At 36.9% G+C, this 18,899-nt stretch overlaps 1 protein-coding gene across 3 annotated transcripts; it reads left to right on the plus strand.

The window, feature by feature from the left end:
• Positions 1 to 17,839, plus strand: LOC141599667 (pre-mRNA-processing protein 40A-like). Of its 3 annotated transcripts, none has more exons than XM_074419753.1 (30): positions 1 to 219; positions 1,719 to 1,786; positions 3,166 to 3,231; positions 3,523 to 3,855; positions 4,188 to 4,352; positions 4,483 to 4,550; positions 6,579 to 6,648; positions 8,038 to 8,090; positions 8,212 to 8,269; positions 8,417 to 8,745; positions 8,960 to 9,026; positions 9,121 to 9,219; positions 9,316 to 9,384; positions 9,471 to 9,548; positions 9,646 to 9,732; positions 9,824 to 9,858; positions 9,947 to 10,052; positions 10,328 to 10,408; positions 10,546 to 10,638; positions 10,715 to 10,768; positions 10,922 to 11,038; positions 11,219 to 11,317; positions 11,950 to 11,997; positions 12,084 to 12,176; positions 12,311 to 12,418; positions 12,521 to 12,585; positions 14,608 to 14,704; positions 15,530 to 15,856; positions 16,403 to 16,514; positions 17,601 to 17,839. In XM_074419753.1, exons 2-30 carry the CDS (start codon positions 1,748 to 1,750, stop codon positions 17,609 to 17,611), a joined length of 3,027 nt encoding a protein of 1,008 aa, XP_074275854.1. In that variant the 5' UTR covers positions 1 to 219; positions 1,719 to 1,747; the 3' UTR covers positions 17,612 to 17,839. The 3 variants fall into 3 exon arrangements, with proteins under 3 accessions (XP_074275854.1, XP_074275855.1, XP_074275856.1); XM_074419754.1 differs by lacking the exon at positions 1 to 219 and adding an exon at positions 322 to 342; XM_074419755.1 differs by lacking the exons at positions 1 to 219; positions 1,719 to 1,786; positions 3,166 to 3,231; ... (2 more) ...; positions 4,483 to 4,550; positions 6,579 to 6,648 and adding exons at positions 6,891 to 7,111; positions 7,749 to 7,779.
• Positions 17,840 to 18,899: the final 1,060 nt, after the last annotated feature.

Here is an 18,899-nt window from a genome sequence, read left to right on the forward strand (position 1 = left end):
AAGTAAACACCTAAGTAAATAGTATTACCGGCGTATAGAAAATTGCAATACAAAAGCAGAGACAAACTAATTGTGACCTGTTGGTTTTGAATCAAAACTCTCGGTTGAATGTTTTTAATTGAGTGAGGTTTATTTCCATAAATTGTTTCAGGGTTTTTAAAAACCTCTTTTCCTTGTCAATTTTACTCACCTTCTCTACCTCTATTCCTTCCCCTCCATGTAAACTCTTCATCTTTCTCTTTAATTATATTATTTTCTGGTTTTTTTTTTTTGTTAGTGTGCTGCAATTTGATTAAGTGTTGTTGATTGAGTTTTTAATTGATTGAATTCCTTCCCCTCCATGTAAACTCTTCAATCCTTATTATTTTGATGTATGGCTGCTGGGTTATGCTTAGGTTTTTGGTTGAATCTTAATTAATAGTATGAATTCTTATTTGTTCATCAATAAAATTTGGACCTTTATGCTAATTGTCGAATTCAGGTCGTATTAGGTTTTAATAGTATATGTAATTGGATCTTAATCACTTTTCTGATCTCTTTAATTTTGCTACATTTCACTCCCCATAAGAAAAGTGCTTGAATATATAATGCCGCCTGATCAAAATCTTAGCTGATTGAATAGGGTTTCTTAAACACAAATTTCGTACCGATGAGCTGATGATGTTGATACTTTAATATTAGGCTTTTGAGCTTCATTTAAATTAGGGTTTAGTTGGGGCCATTGAGCAAGGAAGGACTAGGTGCTTGACTGCTTGATGTGATTTAGCAAGAGAATCATTTTCTTCATTTCAAGTTTTCTTTTGTAATAAAAGTGCTTGAATACATGATGCCGCCTGGTAAAAATCTTAGCTGATTGAGTTATGAATTGACCGCGCTGATGATGTTGATACTTTAATATTAGGCTTTTTAGCTTCATTGAAATTAGGGTTTAGTTGGGGCCATTGAGCGAGGAGGGAGTACGTGCTTGGTGTGATTCAGCAAGAGTAAAGTTGGTTATTGAGTTGGAAACTTATCGCCATCTATCAAATGTTGACTTATTTATTATTTATTTGTTTATTATTTCTTACAAAATACGGTGCCGCTTTCTGTTTTCTACAACATTAACAAACCAAGTATTCTTCGTCCAACCTAGTCTCTAGGAAAACACCCTTCTTTCTAAGGTGGTTGGTTGTTCACCGAGTGACTAAAATATAAAGTATACTTTTGCCAAGCACTTTTAAAAGGAACTCGTGAGCAAATTTGTTGTTTCAGATTTGCGTGGGGTGTTTTTATAGATAACAAATACAAATTAATTTATATTAGGAATAATTGTATTAGTTAGTTACTTATTTGTTGCTCTAACACTCTGATTCTCAGTGGTTCTTATTTTTGTTTCATGTAATGGGTTATTGTTGCATCTGCTTTTAAGACAACTCCCTTTCAGGGAAGGCATGTCTGCTTGTTGATTTCACTCAAATGTTAGTTTTTGTTTTCATCATGTAGATGTCATGGAAGTTGATTTCTATTCCTGTTTGATTCTCATTAGCACCTTTTGTTGTCTCCTTTGTTTGTTACAGTCAATTATTCAATATTTATTGACAATTTGTTGCACCCTCCCCAGTTCCCACTACCCTTTGATATGGTGTTAATTATATTTGATACCTATTTATGGATAGGTGGTTGTTTCTAATGGTTAGCCTTGGATATGTGATGTTAATGCATTAATATTTTTTTTGCAGTCAACCCTAAGAGTGAGCTGATTGCTACAATGGCGAACAACCCTCAATATTTGGGTGGACCGGGTCCGGTAGGCTTTATGTTTGATGTTTGATGTTTGATGTTTGATTCACAGCAGTCTTATTATGGTTAACCTGTTGTAGAGAAGAGATACTAAACCTTTGTGGTCATGACAGTAAATGGTTTAGTGCTCTTCACATTGCCAAATTTGCCATACAGGCGTCAAAGTATAAAACAATTAAAATGTCAAAGTGCACTTCACGCTTGTCTCACCTTCGCTCTCTTCATCTTATCTAGATATTTTTTGGCCAATCTGTCAAGAGCATTTTTAAAGTGGTTTTCCTATAATATGTCTCCTGTTTTGTTCCAATTGAATAGGCACATTGTTACTTAAATAAGCCAAGCAGTATTTCTACTCATGGCAATTTAGTTTCAGTATGATTTTGTAGTTTAGCACCAGTACTTGTTTGTACCAGTCATGCTCTCTTGTGTATTTATATTCCTGTCCTTTATGATTTGATCTGTACGTTCAACTATAGAATCATGTACAATATTTGATGTTTAGGACTAAAAGAAGCGTGGCGTGTGAATGTGTGATATCAAGGATGAGATGATACCTCATTCAAAATTTCAAATAATTCTGATCTAAAGTGAGAGCTCAATGGTGAAACTCCTATTTGGTTAGTGGATGTAATTAAAGCAGTAAAGCCTGACTCAAAATCTCAAACAATGAGTCTCACTGGTTTCTCTCGTTATACTCCTCTCAAAATCTCAAGCTTCTTGTGTATATAGCTACATAAAAACAGAAGAATACTTGTAGGGTGAGTGAATCAAATGAACTTCTGGCCTTCTGGGGATAAGGCAGGCCTTCTAGGAATCACTGTGGGATATAATGGTAGCTTAGGTATCACAATGATTTATTGTACCCAGGAAAATATATTGTACCGTTAGATTTTCCTGGGTTTTCTTTTTCTGGAACGTGACCTTGATTGGTTCGAAAAGTGCGTTGGACGCGAGACGCCCCATTTTTTTTATAGCAAATGTGACCTTGATTGGTATCATTACGAGGGAGCAAAGCTTAGGAATTTTTTTCTGGAACGTGACCTTGATTGGTATCACAGCGGCTTGACAATGATATTACCTTTGCCGACGTGTGCTATGTGAAGAAACGCCATTAAAAAATGTTGTGACGTGATATCGCATTATTGAGGTGCAATATTAGCTGAATCCTTTGCGGTAATGCGCGAACATTGAAAAAGTTGTATGGACGGGGCTAGTTGACTGCTCAGGTTTTGGAGTCGCCTTGTGATAAGCAATGACTTGCGAAAGCTCATTAATCAGTTTGCATAATTTTTTTATTCTCATCATCATTTTTCCATCTCAGTTATTCCTATGCATGACTCCATATCTCATCTCCCCATCTAACTGCCTTGTTATTGTTTTTGGAAGCCTCTTCGTCCAATGGTTGGGTCCATTCCTCCCCTGCAAAATATTCCTCCACCCATGCCTCCTCAGGTAAGATTCTATGTTTGTAAATATTTTATGTTTGTATCCTTTCTGAGATGTTACGACGTGTATTAAGCCTCTGTGAACATTTACAAATTCTCATATAAAACGATAAATTATCATGGGACAGTGGGACCTACTCATATTATGCGATGGTTATGTGTTGGTTTAATTTATTTAGCGAGTTAATTAATTATATCAGCGGGGGATTCTAGTTGCATTGGGTTGCTCTCACATCTTGTTAATACGAGACTGGCTCATAAGAGACTAACTGGTGAATGTACATGTATATCTCCACAGTTCCGACCAGTGGCTCAAATGCATCCATCACAACATTTTACGCCGTCATCTCAGCAATATCAGTCCCTTGGCCCAGGTATTCCTCCGATGAATTTAGGAATGCCTCCATCACAGAGCCACCAAATGCAGTTTGCTCAGTCAATTCAGCAGGCACCTCCAAGACCTATCCCTCCAGGTCATCTTCCTCTATTGTCACAGCCAGTGCCCTTGCCTAATGTTCAGTTAAACAGACCGATGTCTTCTGGATTACCACAACCTGGGCAAGATTTGCAGATGCAAAATAATTTTCCGCCTGCCTCAGGCGGTCCACCAGTTGCCCCAACAACATATGCTGTAAGACTCTTCAGCACACCTCATCTCAGTGACTTGTCACACTGATTTCCAAAATACTCCATCCCAGTTATATAGTCCTATTGTAGTATTGTACAATAGTTATAACTTTGGTGGTCAACTTTTATGAACTTCGATCACATTTTCTTGTGTTACACAATAGTTACTACTTTCTAAGATGAGATTATGAAAATATCTGTTCTCATAAATGAAATGTGACAAAATAGTTTTAAGTTGACATTGGTTGACCACTAGAGTCAAATGCGTACAATACAAATGGGATGAAGAGACTTTGAGACAAGATAATGAAATAGTGTGACTTTTGGCATGTGCAGCCAAATGCTTATGCTACTTCTCAGTATCAGCCAGTGTCTCAAATGGGTCTTCAAGGCAATACTTTACCTGGTACGCCTGTGATGGCTTCTACAAACCAGGGTGCTGCTTTATTTACACCTGTGCAACAGACGGGACAACCTACACCATCCCCTTCTAATATTAAAGTGGGTTTGTTATCTCGTTAATTCTTGTTTTATACTTCTTAACAATATATTCTGTAGTGTTTGTATCCTTTTATTGCCAAATATAAAACTAACGCCACACATCTCTGTTTTTTTTTCTTACAACTTACAGACAGCTGATTCCCAGCCTAAGCTTGCATCCTCCTCCGATTGGATTGAACACATTAAGAATGGAAGACGGTATTTGCCTTGGATCTTAACTATATTGGATCTAGATTATAGATGTTAACTGAAGTGTTGGTCATCTTGAGATGTCATCCTTTTACAGTATCTCAATGCAAGTATTTGGGCTGGTAGTATGTTGGCAAATTAAACTGCTGTAATGTGTACGAGTAATGGCTTTTGCAAGCCTCGTTACCTTTTCAATTAGCTATATATAAGCAAAACCTTGCTTGCATATGCATAAGAGATTGTAGCCGTATATCTTCTTTTAGGCCCTTTCTTTTGTGGTGTTAGACATTTTGTGTTTTCAGTGAGGAGTTTTAAGCGACAAATGTGATGTTTCTCTGGTAAATCATTCAGGAATGGGCTACTATTATCGTTCTTACCCAAAATTTGACCCTTAGTGTCTTATTTGTTGTTGTTTTTTTTTTTTTTTTTTTTTTTTTCACCTTTTCATTTTCAAGGCTAATATTTCGTATATACTTCTATCAAAGAATGAGTGTGGGTTCTGAAGAGAGGCTTGTTTTGGCAAATAAGCCCCATACGTTTGCCACTACGTGCAAATTAGCCCCATAACTTTCAACATGTGCATATTAACCCCATATCTTTAAATGTTGGTGCAAATTACCCCATTTAATTTATTTGGCAGATATTTAATATATTAATCTGTTTTTTTATCCATTTGGTTTTCCCGTTTTATTAAAAATTGGTATTTGGACTAATCTACCCTTCCCACCCTTTACCAATTACCATTAATCCCGACGAAGCTCAGAGCGTGAAAGAGCCGTCATTCCATTCGACTACAGCCTACAGGTCGTGTTTAAGATCATCCTTTGTTGATGGACAATTATGCAAATATTATTGTGCAGTTAACATATGGCATCCATTCATGCATTCTCGACAAAGTAAGCTTCGTTATTCCCAGGGCTTATAGTTTGGTAAGTAGTAACCATGTTCCCTTGTTTCTTTATCTTCGTCATCCCCAGGCTTCATCACCCACGGCTCTTGCACGCTCTGGGCTTCGACGGGATTAATGGTAATTGGTAAAGCGTAGATTAGTCCAAATACCAATTTTTAATACAATGGGAAAACCGAATGGATAAATGAACAGAATAATATATCAAATATTAGCCAAATAAATTAAATAGGGGTAATTTACACCAACACTTAAAGATATGGGGTTAATATGCACTTATGTTGAAAGTTATGGGGCTAATTTGCACGTAGTGGCAAACGTATGGGGCTTATTTGCCACTTTCCCGGATTGACAACTATGATTTAACGATTACTCTAGTGGCCAGTTTCTTTTAATGTAATCTCTGGGGTGGTGTAAGAGGGTTGCTCTCTAAGGTTGGAAATGTTGCCTTACTCAACAATGGTAGGAAGTGACTTTGGCAAGAATCTTTTCTGTGCTGTCGTGCTCGTGTTGAGTGAGAATCATCAACATTGTTACAAGGCAACGTCTTTGCACTTCGTTTACTTGAGGATTCTCTAACATATTTGTTGATATGAAATACTGGTTATTCCCTTCTGTATGTTTTAAATATATGTTCCAAACTCCACATGTTTGGAATATTCTTGTCTGATTTCTCCTTACCTTATGGCGTGACATTTTCAAAAATAGAAAACAATGTAGATAGAGTACATGAATACTATTTGATGGTAATTTCTATTGCTGTATGGTGTCTGTCATACACAACTTTGTCTTTGTACGTCAGTGATGATGCAAAATTTATTATTTCGTGTCCAAAAGTAAGATGGTTTTTTTAACCAGTTTCCTGTTACGTAGGCCATTGCTAGAGTTACTGATTTCAATTGTATATAAACAGCTCAAACTGGCACTGTTCACAGATAATAGTCTGTATCTTGACAACTTCAGTGTGTGCCTTACCTTTGTTACTTCGTTTATCTATTTAAACGTGCTATTGTGGGTTTGCATTGTTATTTTGCTGCTATTATACGGCCTCTGTTTACTAGAGATTTAATTTTCCGATTGTCTGTTCATAATAAAGCTATGGAGTGACTTTCAGCTGTTACTTTATTCAGATATTACTATAACAAAAAGACTCGGAAGTCTACCTGGGAGAAGCCTGTAGAATTGATGTCCCTAGTTGAGGTTGGTGAAATTTAAGCAGGTTCCTTTTATGTTGAATAGTTTTATCACTGCCTTGAAATCACGGGTTTCAGTTTTCACATTTAGCTGGGCACATTTCTTTTTCTTGTTTTTTTTTTTTTTTGTATATCTCTTGTTCTTCGACTTTGTTCCTTTGGCATAAGTGATGAATAGAAAAGGAGCTCTGTGAGCCTTTCTTTCTTCCTTTGCCTTCAGTGTGGGTAAAATCTCAACTTTCAGGAGTTAACTAGAAGTACATAGCTTATTGGAAAATTTTACGGCTTTATGAATCTGGACTGGGAGAATTCATGGCGATCCAAGTTGCACATGATAATATGTTTCAGACGAAGAATTATAACAAACCAACGCCATTTGGTTTACCTCCAAGAGATAGTCTTATGCGTTGCTGCAATTTTTTTTGGTGGTTTTATGACCGATTAAGCAATCATGGAGCTCTTCGTCATTGGTAACTGGTCATTTTTGAATTCTGTTTATTGAAGGGGTGGTGTTAAATTTAGGTTGCAATATTAATTTTTTACCAAGTTATTCAAGGTTTTGAAGGAGAACACGATCGCATTTTAAAGCGGTGTTGACTGCAATCATGGCTGTACGCCTTGATAGTCTACTGCCCTGGATTCTAATTGGTGTGACAAAATTTAGTGTCTCCACTTTTACATGACTCTGGTAAAATGTTAATTGTATATATATATCCCTTGGGTAGTTGGGTATCTTAATTTCCTATTAGTTGGAATTTCGCTTTCTTTCCTTTCCTGTTTTATTAATTTAGTAGCCTTATTTTTTGACATGTAATAGTAGATGATATTGATTAAAGGACACCAACGGGAACTTAGAGGCTTTCCTTCCTAAAGTCTCATCTCTGTGAGCGCATCACTTCTTATTTGCGTTCCCCTTTCCTCTGTCGTCAGAATCAAAAAAAATAATACTTACAGAAGGCATGTTAGTAAGCATAAATTTATATGCTAAATGATAAGTCCTGTACTGTTATTATTCTATATTCTCAATGCTTCGGTTTGCCTGTCGATGAGATACCCTACCATCTCCTCGTTTGCCTACTGAATCGTCCTCTTTTTGAACTGGCCCAGGTATCCAACTATAGTCATTCAGTTCAATCTGGTAGGTTGACGGTGTCATTTCATGTTGACATCTTTTATGCAACACATTTTTACAGTCATCTAAATGCTCCAATTTTATTGTCTCTGTGAGCTTAATGTAGAAATGGCTTTATGTTTTGGGTTTTAAATGTTAATTGTTTGGATTTCTGATATGTTTCCCCACTCCATTATTTTTATCGTCCTCCTACATCTACTTAAGTTTCACTGCTAATGAAGTTAGGACTTTAATACTCTTTTGGCTTTTTTTGTACTTTGTCAGATGGCCGATGCTACTACTGACTGGAAGGAATACACGAGTCTTGATGGAAAAACGTAAGCAGTGTTTCTTACCTAGCTTCTTCACTATCTTCTTTGATTAATTTGACTGCCTGATCTATCTAAAACTATAGAAAGCAGACATGTCTTTGATAGCTTGTGGGGTTTGATTATGTAGGTACTTCTATAATAAGGTTACTAAACAATCGAAGTGGAAAATTCCCGACGAGCTCAAGGTTATTTCCTCATTACTCTTTCGTGGCCTTTTGCTGGTTACTGAAAGCACCATGCTAAGTTGTGATTATAATACATATCTGTACTTTCACACCCCATATAACTTTATATTGAGTTCAACAAGTTTTCCTTGATTTTGGTTCTTGCAGTTGGCTAGGGAGCATGCAGAAAAGGCATCTTGCATTAATGAAATTTCAGTAGATTCTAATGTTTTAGCATCGGCCTCTCTTTCTGACGTTAGAACACCACACAATGCTGATGATTCTGTGGTAAATTCAACCCCAGTTATAGTGAAGCCAGAGGCGGATCCCTGTACTTCACCAACCTCATCTTCTCCAGGTTTGGCAAAATTGCCCCACGAGGATCCTGGGACACAGACAAATGCAGTTGAAGCTCAGCCTCCTTCTGAAGACTTTGCTGCAACTCCGGGAACTGTCGACACCAGTGTTGCTTCTGCTGAAACTATACTTGTACCAACGTACGGATTTTATCTATATTGTATGTGTGTTTTGGGGGCAGAGGGAGCCACAAGGCTGATAGAGGCAGTTTGATGCTAGCGGGTTTTAACCCCAAGTCATGAGTACATTCCCTCAATGACTTTACCATCTAAGTTAGTTGACATATACTGCATACCCCAGGATGGGTGATGTCATTGGTTCTGATGGATCTATGTTTTGCTTATGTAAGAACAGTTCAAATGCTCTTTTGGATAAAGAAATTGAAGATTCATCAAAAGTTGTTAGCGTGCAAGATGCAGAGGTTACATTTCCTTTTATCGAATGTATGGTATGATTCTAGGTGTGCATAGTTTAGTTTATTTTGGCATTAATACGGGATCGGTTATATACTTCAGGAAGCCAACCAAAGCACAGGCGTTAGTGAAAAGATGGATATTTCTGCCCGAGACGACAAACCAGTTGAACGTGAAGCAGCAACATATGCTACCAAACAGGTTTGATATTTAAACCAACCCTTTCTTATGTGATATTGTCATTGTAAAAATTGATTTAAATTTCCTCTTTACCCTTTTCTATTTGTCACCGAGCAGGAGGCAAAGGAAGCTTTTAAGACACTTCTTGAATCGGCAAATGTAGAATCTGACTGGACATGGGAACAGGTCTGTGTTTATATAATAGTTTCCTTTGAAGGCTATGGTTAGCGGCTGATGTAATGTGCTCATTATCGGTTTTGCATTTGTTTCAGGCAATGAGGTTGATCATCAATGACAAAAGATATGGTGCGCTGAAATCACTTGGAGAAAGGAAGCAAGCTTTCAACGAGGTAGGGCGTGTTATTTGAATTTTAGATAGCCTTGACTATGTTTTATACTTGTACTCATGGATCGATTCTGACCCTTTTCAAATCATCTTTTAACCAGTACTTGACACATAAAAGAAAACAGGAAGCTGAGGAAAGGCGTGCTAGAAACAAAAAGGCTAAGGAGGACTTTAGGAAAATGCTGGAAGTACATGCTGTTGTTCACTTGAGTCCTGATCATGCATGTTTTTCTCTACTAAAATCCCCTAATTACCTCTATTATTATTTTTTTTTTGCAGGAATGCAGTGAGTTAACATCATCGACTAGATGGGGGTAATGTGCTACCTCGTTGTGCGTAAAACTGAACTTATTTATAGGAGTTTGCCTGCATTATTGATTTGTCTCTCTCTCTTGTAAACAGCAAAGCTGTAATAATGTTTGGTAATGACGAACGTTTCAATGCCATTGAGCGAGCAAGAGATCGTGAAGATTTGTTTGAAGAATACTTACTTGAACTTGAAGAAAAGGTTTAATTTCTGCTGGTTACATACTTAAAACTGAATCTATTGCTTCACTATCAGTATGGAAAATATCAAACATCAACCTTTGGTAAATTCTGTGACTAGGGTTCGTTCTGGTATCAAATGACTAGTAGCATATCATAGAAACTAATACGGAGTATGAGATAATTTTACTACCCGTTAAATCAGTAATTAAAAGAGGACTTTGGTCTGCCTCACATGTGAGATCATCTCATTACCTATATTTGCTGACTTGTCAGAACCCTCTTATTTTTGTCTAGGAAAGTACAAAAGCAGAAGAAGACCATTTGCGGTATATAATGGAGTATAGGAAGTTTCTCGAATCGTGTGACTTCATTAAGGTATTCATCAGTCACATGACAACTTTCTTGTAGAGTCTATTCTATCTCTGAAGGCCTATTTTACTCTAGCTTTTTTTTATCTTACTCTTAAATACCTGATTAACCTCCTTGATACGTCTTTTTTCTGTGTGCTCTAGGGTAATAGCCAATGGCGGAGAGTTAAAGATCGCTTGGAGGTTGATGAAAGATGTTCACGGCTTGAAACAATGGATCGTCTAAAATATTTTCAGGTGTTTTCCTTATCTTGCCCAGAGATTCGATGTCTCCAGGTTTCTATTGGAGCTAATACCCTATATATGCTTCCAGGAATATGTTGGTGATTTGGAGAAAGAAGAGGAAGAGCAGAGGAGAATACAGAAGGTATATTGTAAGGGAGAAGTTGACATCTTTGACCGCCCAAGTCAATTGAAAACTTTATGACTTATAAATGACGTGGAGTGACAACTGGTTATTGTGATGGAACTAACTAATCTTGTGCATTTCTTTTTCTGCTTTGTCTTGTGTTGATGCCAGGAAGAGATAAGAAAAGCTGAGCGAAAAAACCGTGATGAGTTTCGGAAGTTATTGGAAGGGCATATTTCAGATGGCACTCTCACTGCCAAAACACTTTGGCGTGAGTATCACTCAAAGGTTAGTTTTGTATTTAACTTTATAGTATGATACGTGTGTCGTCCTCCATATTTTTATCTAACCTCCTTGGGTGGCTCGGGGGGATATTTGAAATTAAATGTAAAACATTGATTCTATTTTTATGATATTGCTTTATTTTTGATACCGTCATTTTCCCCCCATTTTCTGTTACTCTATTAGGTTAAAGATTTACCAACGTATCAGGCAGTCTCGTCCAATAGCTCAGGTTCTACTCCTAAAGAGTTGTTTGAAGATGTAGCTGAAGAGCTAAACAAAAAGGTAAGATGGCTGTACATTCTATCACCTACCTTGGAAAGGTGCTTTGGAATATGTGTTTTTGGATGCTGTGCTTAATCTGTTTGCATTCGGTAAAATTTTAATTCAATATGTATTTGGTGACGTGTTTAAACTCCCTCCCATTGACACTGTCCCCTCTTGACTTTGACGATCAAAGATACTAACTATATACGGATATTTTCTCAGAACATATAATGGCTACAGCTTTCTAAAATTTAAAATAATTTTTTTTTTTGATGTATCAAACGTGCAAATTTTACTTTGTATGTCCACATTTATTTTGAGAAATTAATAGTCTTAATATTTGTTAATCACCAAAGTCAAATGGAGTTGGTAAAATGATGGAGGTTGTACCAAGCATGTCTGACATATATCATGGCTGATTCGTTTTCGGTGGTTTGAATCTGCAAACTAGAATTTCTGGTGGATACTATACTCTGTCTGGCTCATATTCTAATCACGTTTCGGGTTTCGAGGCATACATTTTACTTTAAAAAAATGCACTTGGCTAAAAACAATATGAAACTTATAATCATTAGTTTCATAACCATATATAACAAAGCCTACATTTCATAATATTTGTTCATAATGTTGACAAACTGGGTGTTCTGCAGTATGAAGAAGATAGGACCCAGATAAAGGATACTGTGAAGTCTGAAAAGGTGGACTCCTATTAGCAGTTGATACTTTCTTTAACAGATTTAACAAGTGTATCTTTCTGTAGAAGCTAATGTTTTTGACAATGCAGATTCCTTTATCTTCAACCTGGACTCTTGAAGACTTCAAGGCTGCCATTGGCAATGCGATCAGCGACTCTGATGTGTCAGAGGATAACTTGAAGGTCGGTGCTCCAGCATTCGTCTTTAAGTCCCTGATCTTGAAGTCCTCCTTACACTAACTCAATTTACATTTTTCTTTTTTTCTCTTTTGCTGGGTTATTAGTTGTTGAAACTCATATTTTATGTTACTCTACAGCTAGTTTTTGAGGAGTTACTTGAGAAAGTTCGAGAAAAGGAAGAGAAAGAAGCCAAAAGGAAAAAACGTCTTGGAGATGAATTTTTCAACATCCTATGTTCAATCAAGGTAGTGTACTGCTTTTATCTAAAGTTATGAAGCCAATATCACAGCCTGCTAGATGTGCTATAGAATTTGTGCTGAATGTCTTTGTACTTCTCTAAATTGCAGGATATTACTGGTGATTCACAGTGGGAGGATGCTCTGCCTTTTTTTGAAGCTTGTGACGAGTTTAGGTGCGCCGTTATGTATACATTGTAGACGCCTTATAATTGTGCTTGATAATCTCCAAGCTATAGGAAAAAGATCTTCGTAGTTTGCAAATTCGGTGGCATAGACATAAACTTGTTTGAGAAGTCGCAGGCGATGGGGTCCCAAGACGACGAGTTACAAGGCGTGAGGCAAAGACACGTTGCCTCACGCCGTATGGACACGAGGCGCATGAATTTGGAAAAGAATATGGAATTTCATAGTAATGACTAATGCATCCCGTGTGCGCCTCACTAGTTGTGCCTTGTGCGCCGTTTTGGATGCCTTGTGCGTGATGCACCCGGGGCAATTTGGCTGGTGCCTCAATGCAGCTTGCGCCTACGCTTGCCTCAGGGCAGTCTCAGGCAGAATTTTTTAATCTAAGGACACATGAACATGAGAGGGATATACACAATTCATTCTAGAAACCAATGTGATAAGAAAGAACATGAGAGGGATATACACAATTCATTCTAGAAACCAATGTGATAAGAAATAAGACAATTTATGTCCTTGCATATAAAAATTAAAGTTATTTCTAAATTAGGACGATATCCCTTGGTGTCTGATGTTTGCGGATGATATTGTGTTAATTGATGAGACGAAAGAGGGGGTTGAAATGAAGCTGGAATTGTGGAGGCATACCTCGAAGACTCGTGGGTTTAGGCTAAGTAGGAGTAAGACCAAATATTTGAGGTTTCAGTTCACTAACGTAGGGTCAGTAACGGGGTTGAGAGAGGCAGGGAGTACTATTTTTGATGGTAAGGTGGTCGAGTGGTCAGATTACTTTAGATATTTAGGATCTATTATTCAGAATCCTATGGTGAGTTAGATGGAGATGTGCCTTACAGAATTAAGGCGGGGTGGTTGAAATGGAAAAATGCCACATGGTTTTTATGCGATAAAGGTATGCCCCATAAACTAAAGGGCAAATTCTACCGCACGAGTGTTGGGCCGTAAAACATGTTACGTTCAAAAGATGAGTGTGGCAGGGATGCGTATGTTATGTGTATGTTAGAGGTGGATGTGCGGCCACACAAGGATCGACTAAGAAATGAGGTGATTAGGAAAAAGGTGAAAGTGGCGCTAATAGAGGGCAAGATGATGGAAAATCGACTAAGATGGTTTGGCCAGGTGAGGAGGAGACGTATGGACGTACATGGCACTTGGAGAACAGAAAAGGTTGCTAGGGGTAGAGGGAGACCGAAACAGACTTGGTTGTGAGTGATAGAACATGATATGAGATTTCTTGGGCTTGAAGGGGTTATGGTGACGGAGAGGGCACAATGGAAGGAAATGATAGATTTCTAGTATATGCTCTTATTTGAAATATTTAGTGCTTTCTATTTTAAATTTTTTAAAAATCATGTATTCTTTTTGGAATTATTACACGTTTTACCAAAAAAAAGAACTTTCTTGTACTTTGTTTACTTTTAAAGGTATTCCATAATATTGATTTTTACTTCGGTTTTCAAAACATCGCTTTAATTTGTATCTTAGATTTAAATTCTAAGTTTTTATAAAAGAGATCTGAGCTTTGATTTTTAAACCTGCAAGTTTAACTTGATTTGTATTATGTTTTTCACTTTTCTTTTTCTATATTTCCGCATTTTGAGGTGTGCGATCATCAACGCTTCATTGATGGGCGCTCTTAGATACTTTCTGAAGAGTTCAAACCTCACCTATCCTTCTTATTGACTGATGAGTCAACTGATTGACATTGGGCAGCCAGTGAATATTTCTTGGTTTAGGGTTTGACATTTTTGACAATTTTACATTAATCCTGTTCCTACATGCACTTTAGTTGTTCACAAAACCCATGTGCTGTTCTTTTTCCATTCTAATGAGACTTGATGATTTTTATTTACATTTTCTGATTGATTTTGTTCTACCCAGTATCTTTTTGCCTGTTATTTTGATATAGATCTTTTTTTTTTTTGTACTTTGTAGTCATAAGCTAGCTTTTGACTAACGAAAACTCTGCTTCTGTGCCTATGCGCCTATGTCAGAGCTATAGAAGAAGAGGCTTTTTCCAAGCAGATATTTGAAGAGTACCTTGGGGAACTAAAAGAAAAGGAGAAGGAGCGAAAAAGAAAAGAGGAGAAGGTATTCACATTACCGAAATGATTTCAGAATTCACAGTTCATCTCCAATTCATTGGGCAGTAGTGCTTGTGACTTCTGGGTTGAGACACACCAACATCAATGTTCTCATGGTTCCCTCCACCCACCAGAAAGAAAACAAAATACTTCTACATTGTTATGTTATACCCATGCGGCTGTGTATGTTCCCTAGATAAAAAATCTATGGTATATAGGTATTGATAGACCTGGCAAAATAAACCCAATAACGAAAAACCGATCGAAAATATCTGAATTGATAACCGATTGAACACCCGATATGATTAGCCTGAATAACACCTGATCCAGATTCAATCCGAATTCAATATAACCGAATGATACCAAACCTGAATACTTCTGAACCGATAATAATTGAACGGATTGACCTGATTTAAAAATATTTATTATTTTATCATAAACACACTCTTACATTATTGATACTTCGAGTTATTACATTCAAATTGAAAAGTACTCCCTCTGTCCTGTCATGGTCATTTGTTGTCCTTTTCCATATTGGGGTGTCTGAGTGATTTGTTGTCCTTTCTATTTTAAGAATGAACTTGATGAATAATTTGATCATTCACACTCAATTTGTTCCACTTGTCATTTAGTAATTGGCCCCTTCCTCTTTCATTGGTCTTTGTGCCAAAACCAAAAGACAACAATTGACCGGGACGGTGGGAGTATAACATTAAGCCAATGTTTTTGACTCTCAACTCAAGACTATCAATGTGGGACAAGGTCTGAATTTTGAATAGTTGTTTTGCACCTTCAATATTTTTCTTACATACTTCTTTCCCCATTTCATCAGGTAATGAAAGAGAAAGAAAGGGAAAGAGAAAGAGAAAGAGAAAGAGAAAGAGAGAGAGAAAGGGAGAAAAAGTCTAGGGACAGGCGGGACAAAGATAGGAAGCGTGACAGAGACAGAGGAAAGGAGCGAAGTAAAAGAGATGAGGAAGAAGCCGAACCTGATCTTAGTGACGTTTCTGTATTGAATGAGAGCCGGAAATCAGGGAAAGACAGGGATAAGAAGCGTCGCAAGCGCCATCAGGATGCAGATAATAGCAGTTCTGATAGGAATGATGATCATTCGAGAAGTTCTCATAGGCATAGCAGCGAAAAGAAAAAATCGAGAAATGTATGTATTGTTTATCTCTATCTATGAACAAGGTGTCTTTTGGTACAAAGATGTCAGTGTCACCTTCGTAGTGTCCATTAATTGAATCCGCTATAACTTATGGTATTAATTCTGGTCTGTGACATGCTCTCTACCTCCTGATGTCTCCTCAAAATAAGGTCATATTTTAACCTTCAAAAATTCTATAACTCAGCTGTGATTTGCTATAGCAGCCCCAAGTAGTACTATGCTATTACTTAAAGGGCTGCCCGGTGCACGATAGCGTCCCCACTAGGCGCTGATCTGGGGAAGGGTCCCACCACAAGGGTGTAATAGGTGCAAGCCCTCCCTTACCACTTTGGCAAGAGGCCACTCCAAGGACTTGAACCCGTGATCTCACAGTCACAAAGCAACACAGGCTCCCCTTCAGTACCATGCTATTACTTGTCACAAAAAAAAAGAGAAAAAAAGAAGTTATGAACAAGGTGTCATATAACTTGGTTTTCCTTCAAAATTTGGTAATTTTTTTGCCTCTATTGATTTTCTACGATTTTCCTTCTAATGCAGATGGATTTGCCTGAATCTGACGATGACAGTAAGCACAAAAAGCACAAGAGAGAGCACCATAACGGCTCTCGTAGAAAGGCAGACAATGAAGAGCTTGAAGATGGGGAACTTGGTAAGTGTTGTTAGTTTCTCTTTAGTTATGAACCTAAATTTATGTTGCACAGTGAGCGCATGTCTCTTGATAAGATCTAGGCATAGACTATACAACAGTTTGCGTTTTCCCTTGCATAAATTTATCAGATCAAGGTTGAAGATAGATAAATTGAGGCAGTTTTATTGTAGTATATATCCAATTAAGAAACAAAAACATTACCAGAATGGCATCAATAAATTGAGAACAACTAAGATTTTTGTAGTATCACAACCTACAAGCTGAGGACTCTATGTGCTCTTCTCGTTCATGATTAGCAGTTAACTCTCATATTTCTGTGCGCATCATCTGTTGATTCGTTCTGGATGTCGAGCTACTTAATTTCGTGCTTCTTTGAGATTGAATTCTTTCTTTTTGACAAGTTACTCTATCCTTGCACTATTAAACTTCTTGCTTTGTCTTGCTTTTAAAAATAAGAAGCAATAAGTTGGTAAAATATCTGCGGTCATAAACCGTCATGGGCAGAACTAGCATACAAATTTAAAAAGATTATAAAGTAGAACACTTGGTAATAAACAACTCAAAAAGGAAAGAAGAAAGTTTATTGGTGAACAATTCGAGTACTAACTAGTTCGGTCTAATGTATTGTTCGGGCTATAATTAGTTAATTACTCTGTATAAGATTAGTTTTCATGGGGACAAAAGACACACTCGTATAGTCTTATTTTATTCTGAACTACATTGGAATAAAGCAAATGACTTGCTTAACTGGCAACAATTCTTTTTGCTGCGTAATAGCATTTGTTCAAAGCATTTATCAAAACAGTTAAAGTTAAGTCAGCTAAAAATATCTAAGTTTAAAAATCACATGGTAATTGTTACATACATCAGACCCTTCTTCCTTTACCCTACCGCTAGTAGGAACCCCTAAGACATTCGTGTAATGTTGTCTTTCAAGTACAATAATGGATGTTTTTTTATCAATGAAAATATGAGATTAAATCGCAGTGAATAACATCATCTGACATTAACCATTACCATTTACCTTTTACAATATTTACAAACTTACTTTTCTTAATATAAATGGTCTGTTTTGTACTACTTCAGGTAACTGGTGAGGCGAATATGACTACAAGTACAACGATGTACAAGGACATCAAACGGCATTTTTATATTGGAGCCGTGGGGGTAGAGATTTGATTCGCGCACCTGCTTTAAAAAGCCACGTGATCATCATCATATGTAAGCTGGAAGGTATCATTTTTTTTTTAGATAAAGAAAGTATTGAAGGCAAAAATCTATCAGTTTCATCTTCTAAATATAAATTGAACTCACAAGTTGTTTAAGTGTTTGTTCTTTTAGATTTTATGTTTGATTGTGGCGTATCTCTTTTATTAGCGAATTAGCACTTACTAATTATCTAAGCGCGTGCCTTTAGGATTTGACAAAAGATGAGCGCTAACCTATCTATTGAATTTAAGAGAGTTTAGACTATATTGTTGTGTTGGAGACGGTGATAGTTACTTATTTAGAGACAATATTGGATGCTCAAACTTTTTCTTTACTAAATTTAGAAGGGACAGTAATTTTGGGAAAAACTTTTGACAGGAGAGCGGACTGTAAAATTGAAATGGATAGTAATACAAATCACATCTCTCTAGCGAATGTACCGATTAAGTCCTAGTGTCTAGTTTGTGTTACCAAGGCTTGTGGCAATAACTAGTAATTTCGAACATAGTTCCCTTTGCAATGTGTTGTGCTTGTGTCTCTTTCCCCCTTGCAATCACATTACATTTTGCATCTACTGTATAAAGATCTAAAAGATAATGGGATGAGGACAGCCAACTTACATTATTTATATTAGGCTCGATAAAATCTGAATTGAGTTTCAGGGTTGAAAGGCTTCGGATAAATTATCCAAGCTTTTAAGCTGCCACCACCATCGAGCTTAACTGGACTTGTAGAGACACACTAATAAGGCAGTTTCATATGGGTATATTGCATGAGTAAGTCTCTTGTAAAACGGTTTTACAATAAACGTTGTAAAACCATTTATAAAAGACGTTGATGCCCCTATTAAGGAGAGTGGTAGTTGGTAGTAGTTATTTTAGGAGGGTTACTAAGGTGAATTATCTCTTAGTTTTATAACAAGAGTTATGTAAAACGGTTTGACATGAGAATTTGCCATATTGCATAGAGTGAACATGAAATTCTTGATGTTGGGCCAAAAAACTATTTTGATATCATAATTCTTGTTAGTGTTCCTAGATTTGAAAATCGTTTTATTTTCCATGGACGAACTTGTCTGAGTTCTTTTTACTGATAAGTATGCGAATGGAGCGCTAGAAGCAATGTGTTATAAAAATAAGAAAAAATGAAAGATGTGTCAGGTACTGTTTTGGCTTG

This window comes from Silene latifolia, chromosome 9 (assembly GCF_048544455.1).
Source record: "Silene latifolia isolate original U9 population chromosome 9, ASM4854445v1, whole genome shotgun sequence".
Lineage (NCBI taxonomy): Eukaryota > Viridiplantae > Streptophyta > Magnoliopsida > Caryophyllales > Caryophyllaceae > Silene > Silene latifolia.

What these genes read in the sequence shown, in the direction of transcription:
- LOC141599667 (XM_074419753.1), top strand. Translation starts at nt 1,748, where the DNA reads ATGGCGAACAACCCTCAATATTTGGGTGGACCGGGTCCG. An exon ending in GAAACTATACTTGTACCAAC is followed by an intron (nt 8,746 to 8,959) that starts GTACGGATTTTA and finishes ATGTAAGAACAG; the next exon opens with TTCAAATGCTCTTTTGGATA. An exon ending in GAAGCTTGTGACGAGTTTAG is followed by an intron (nt 12,586 to 14,607) that starts GTGCGCCGTTAT and finishes CGCCTATGTCAG; the next exon opens with AGCTATAGAAGAAGAGGCTT.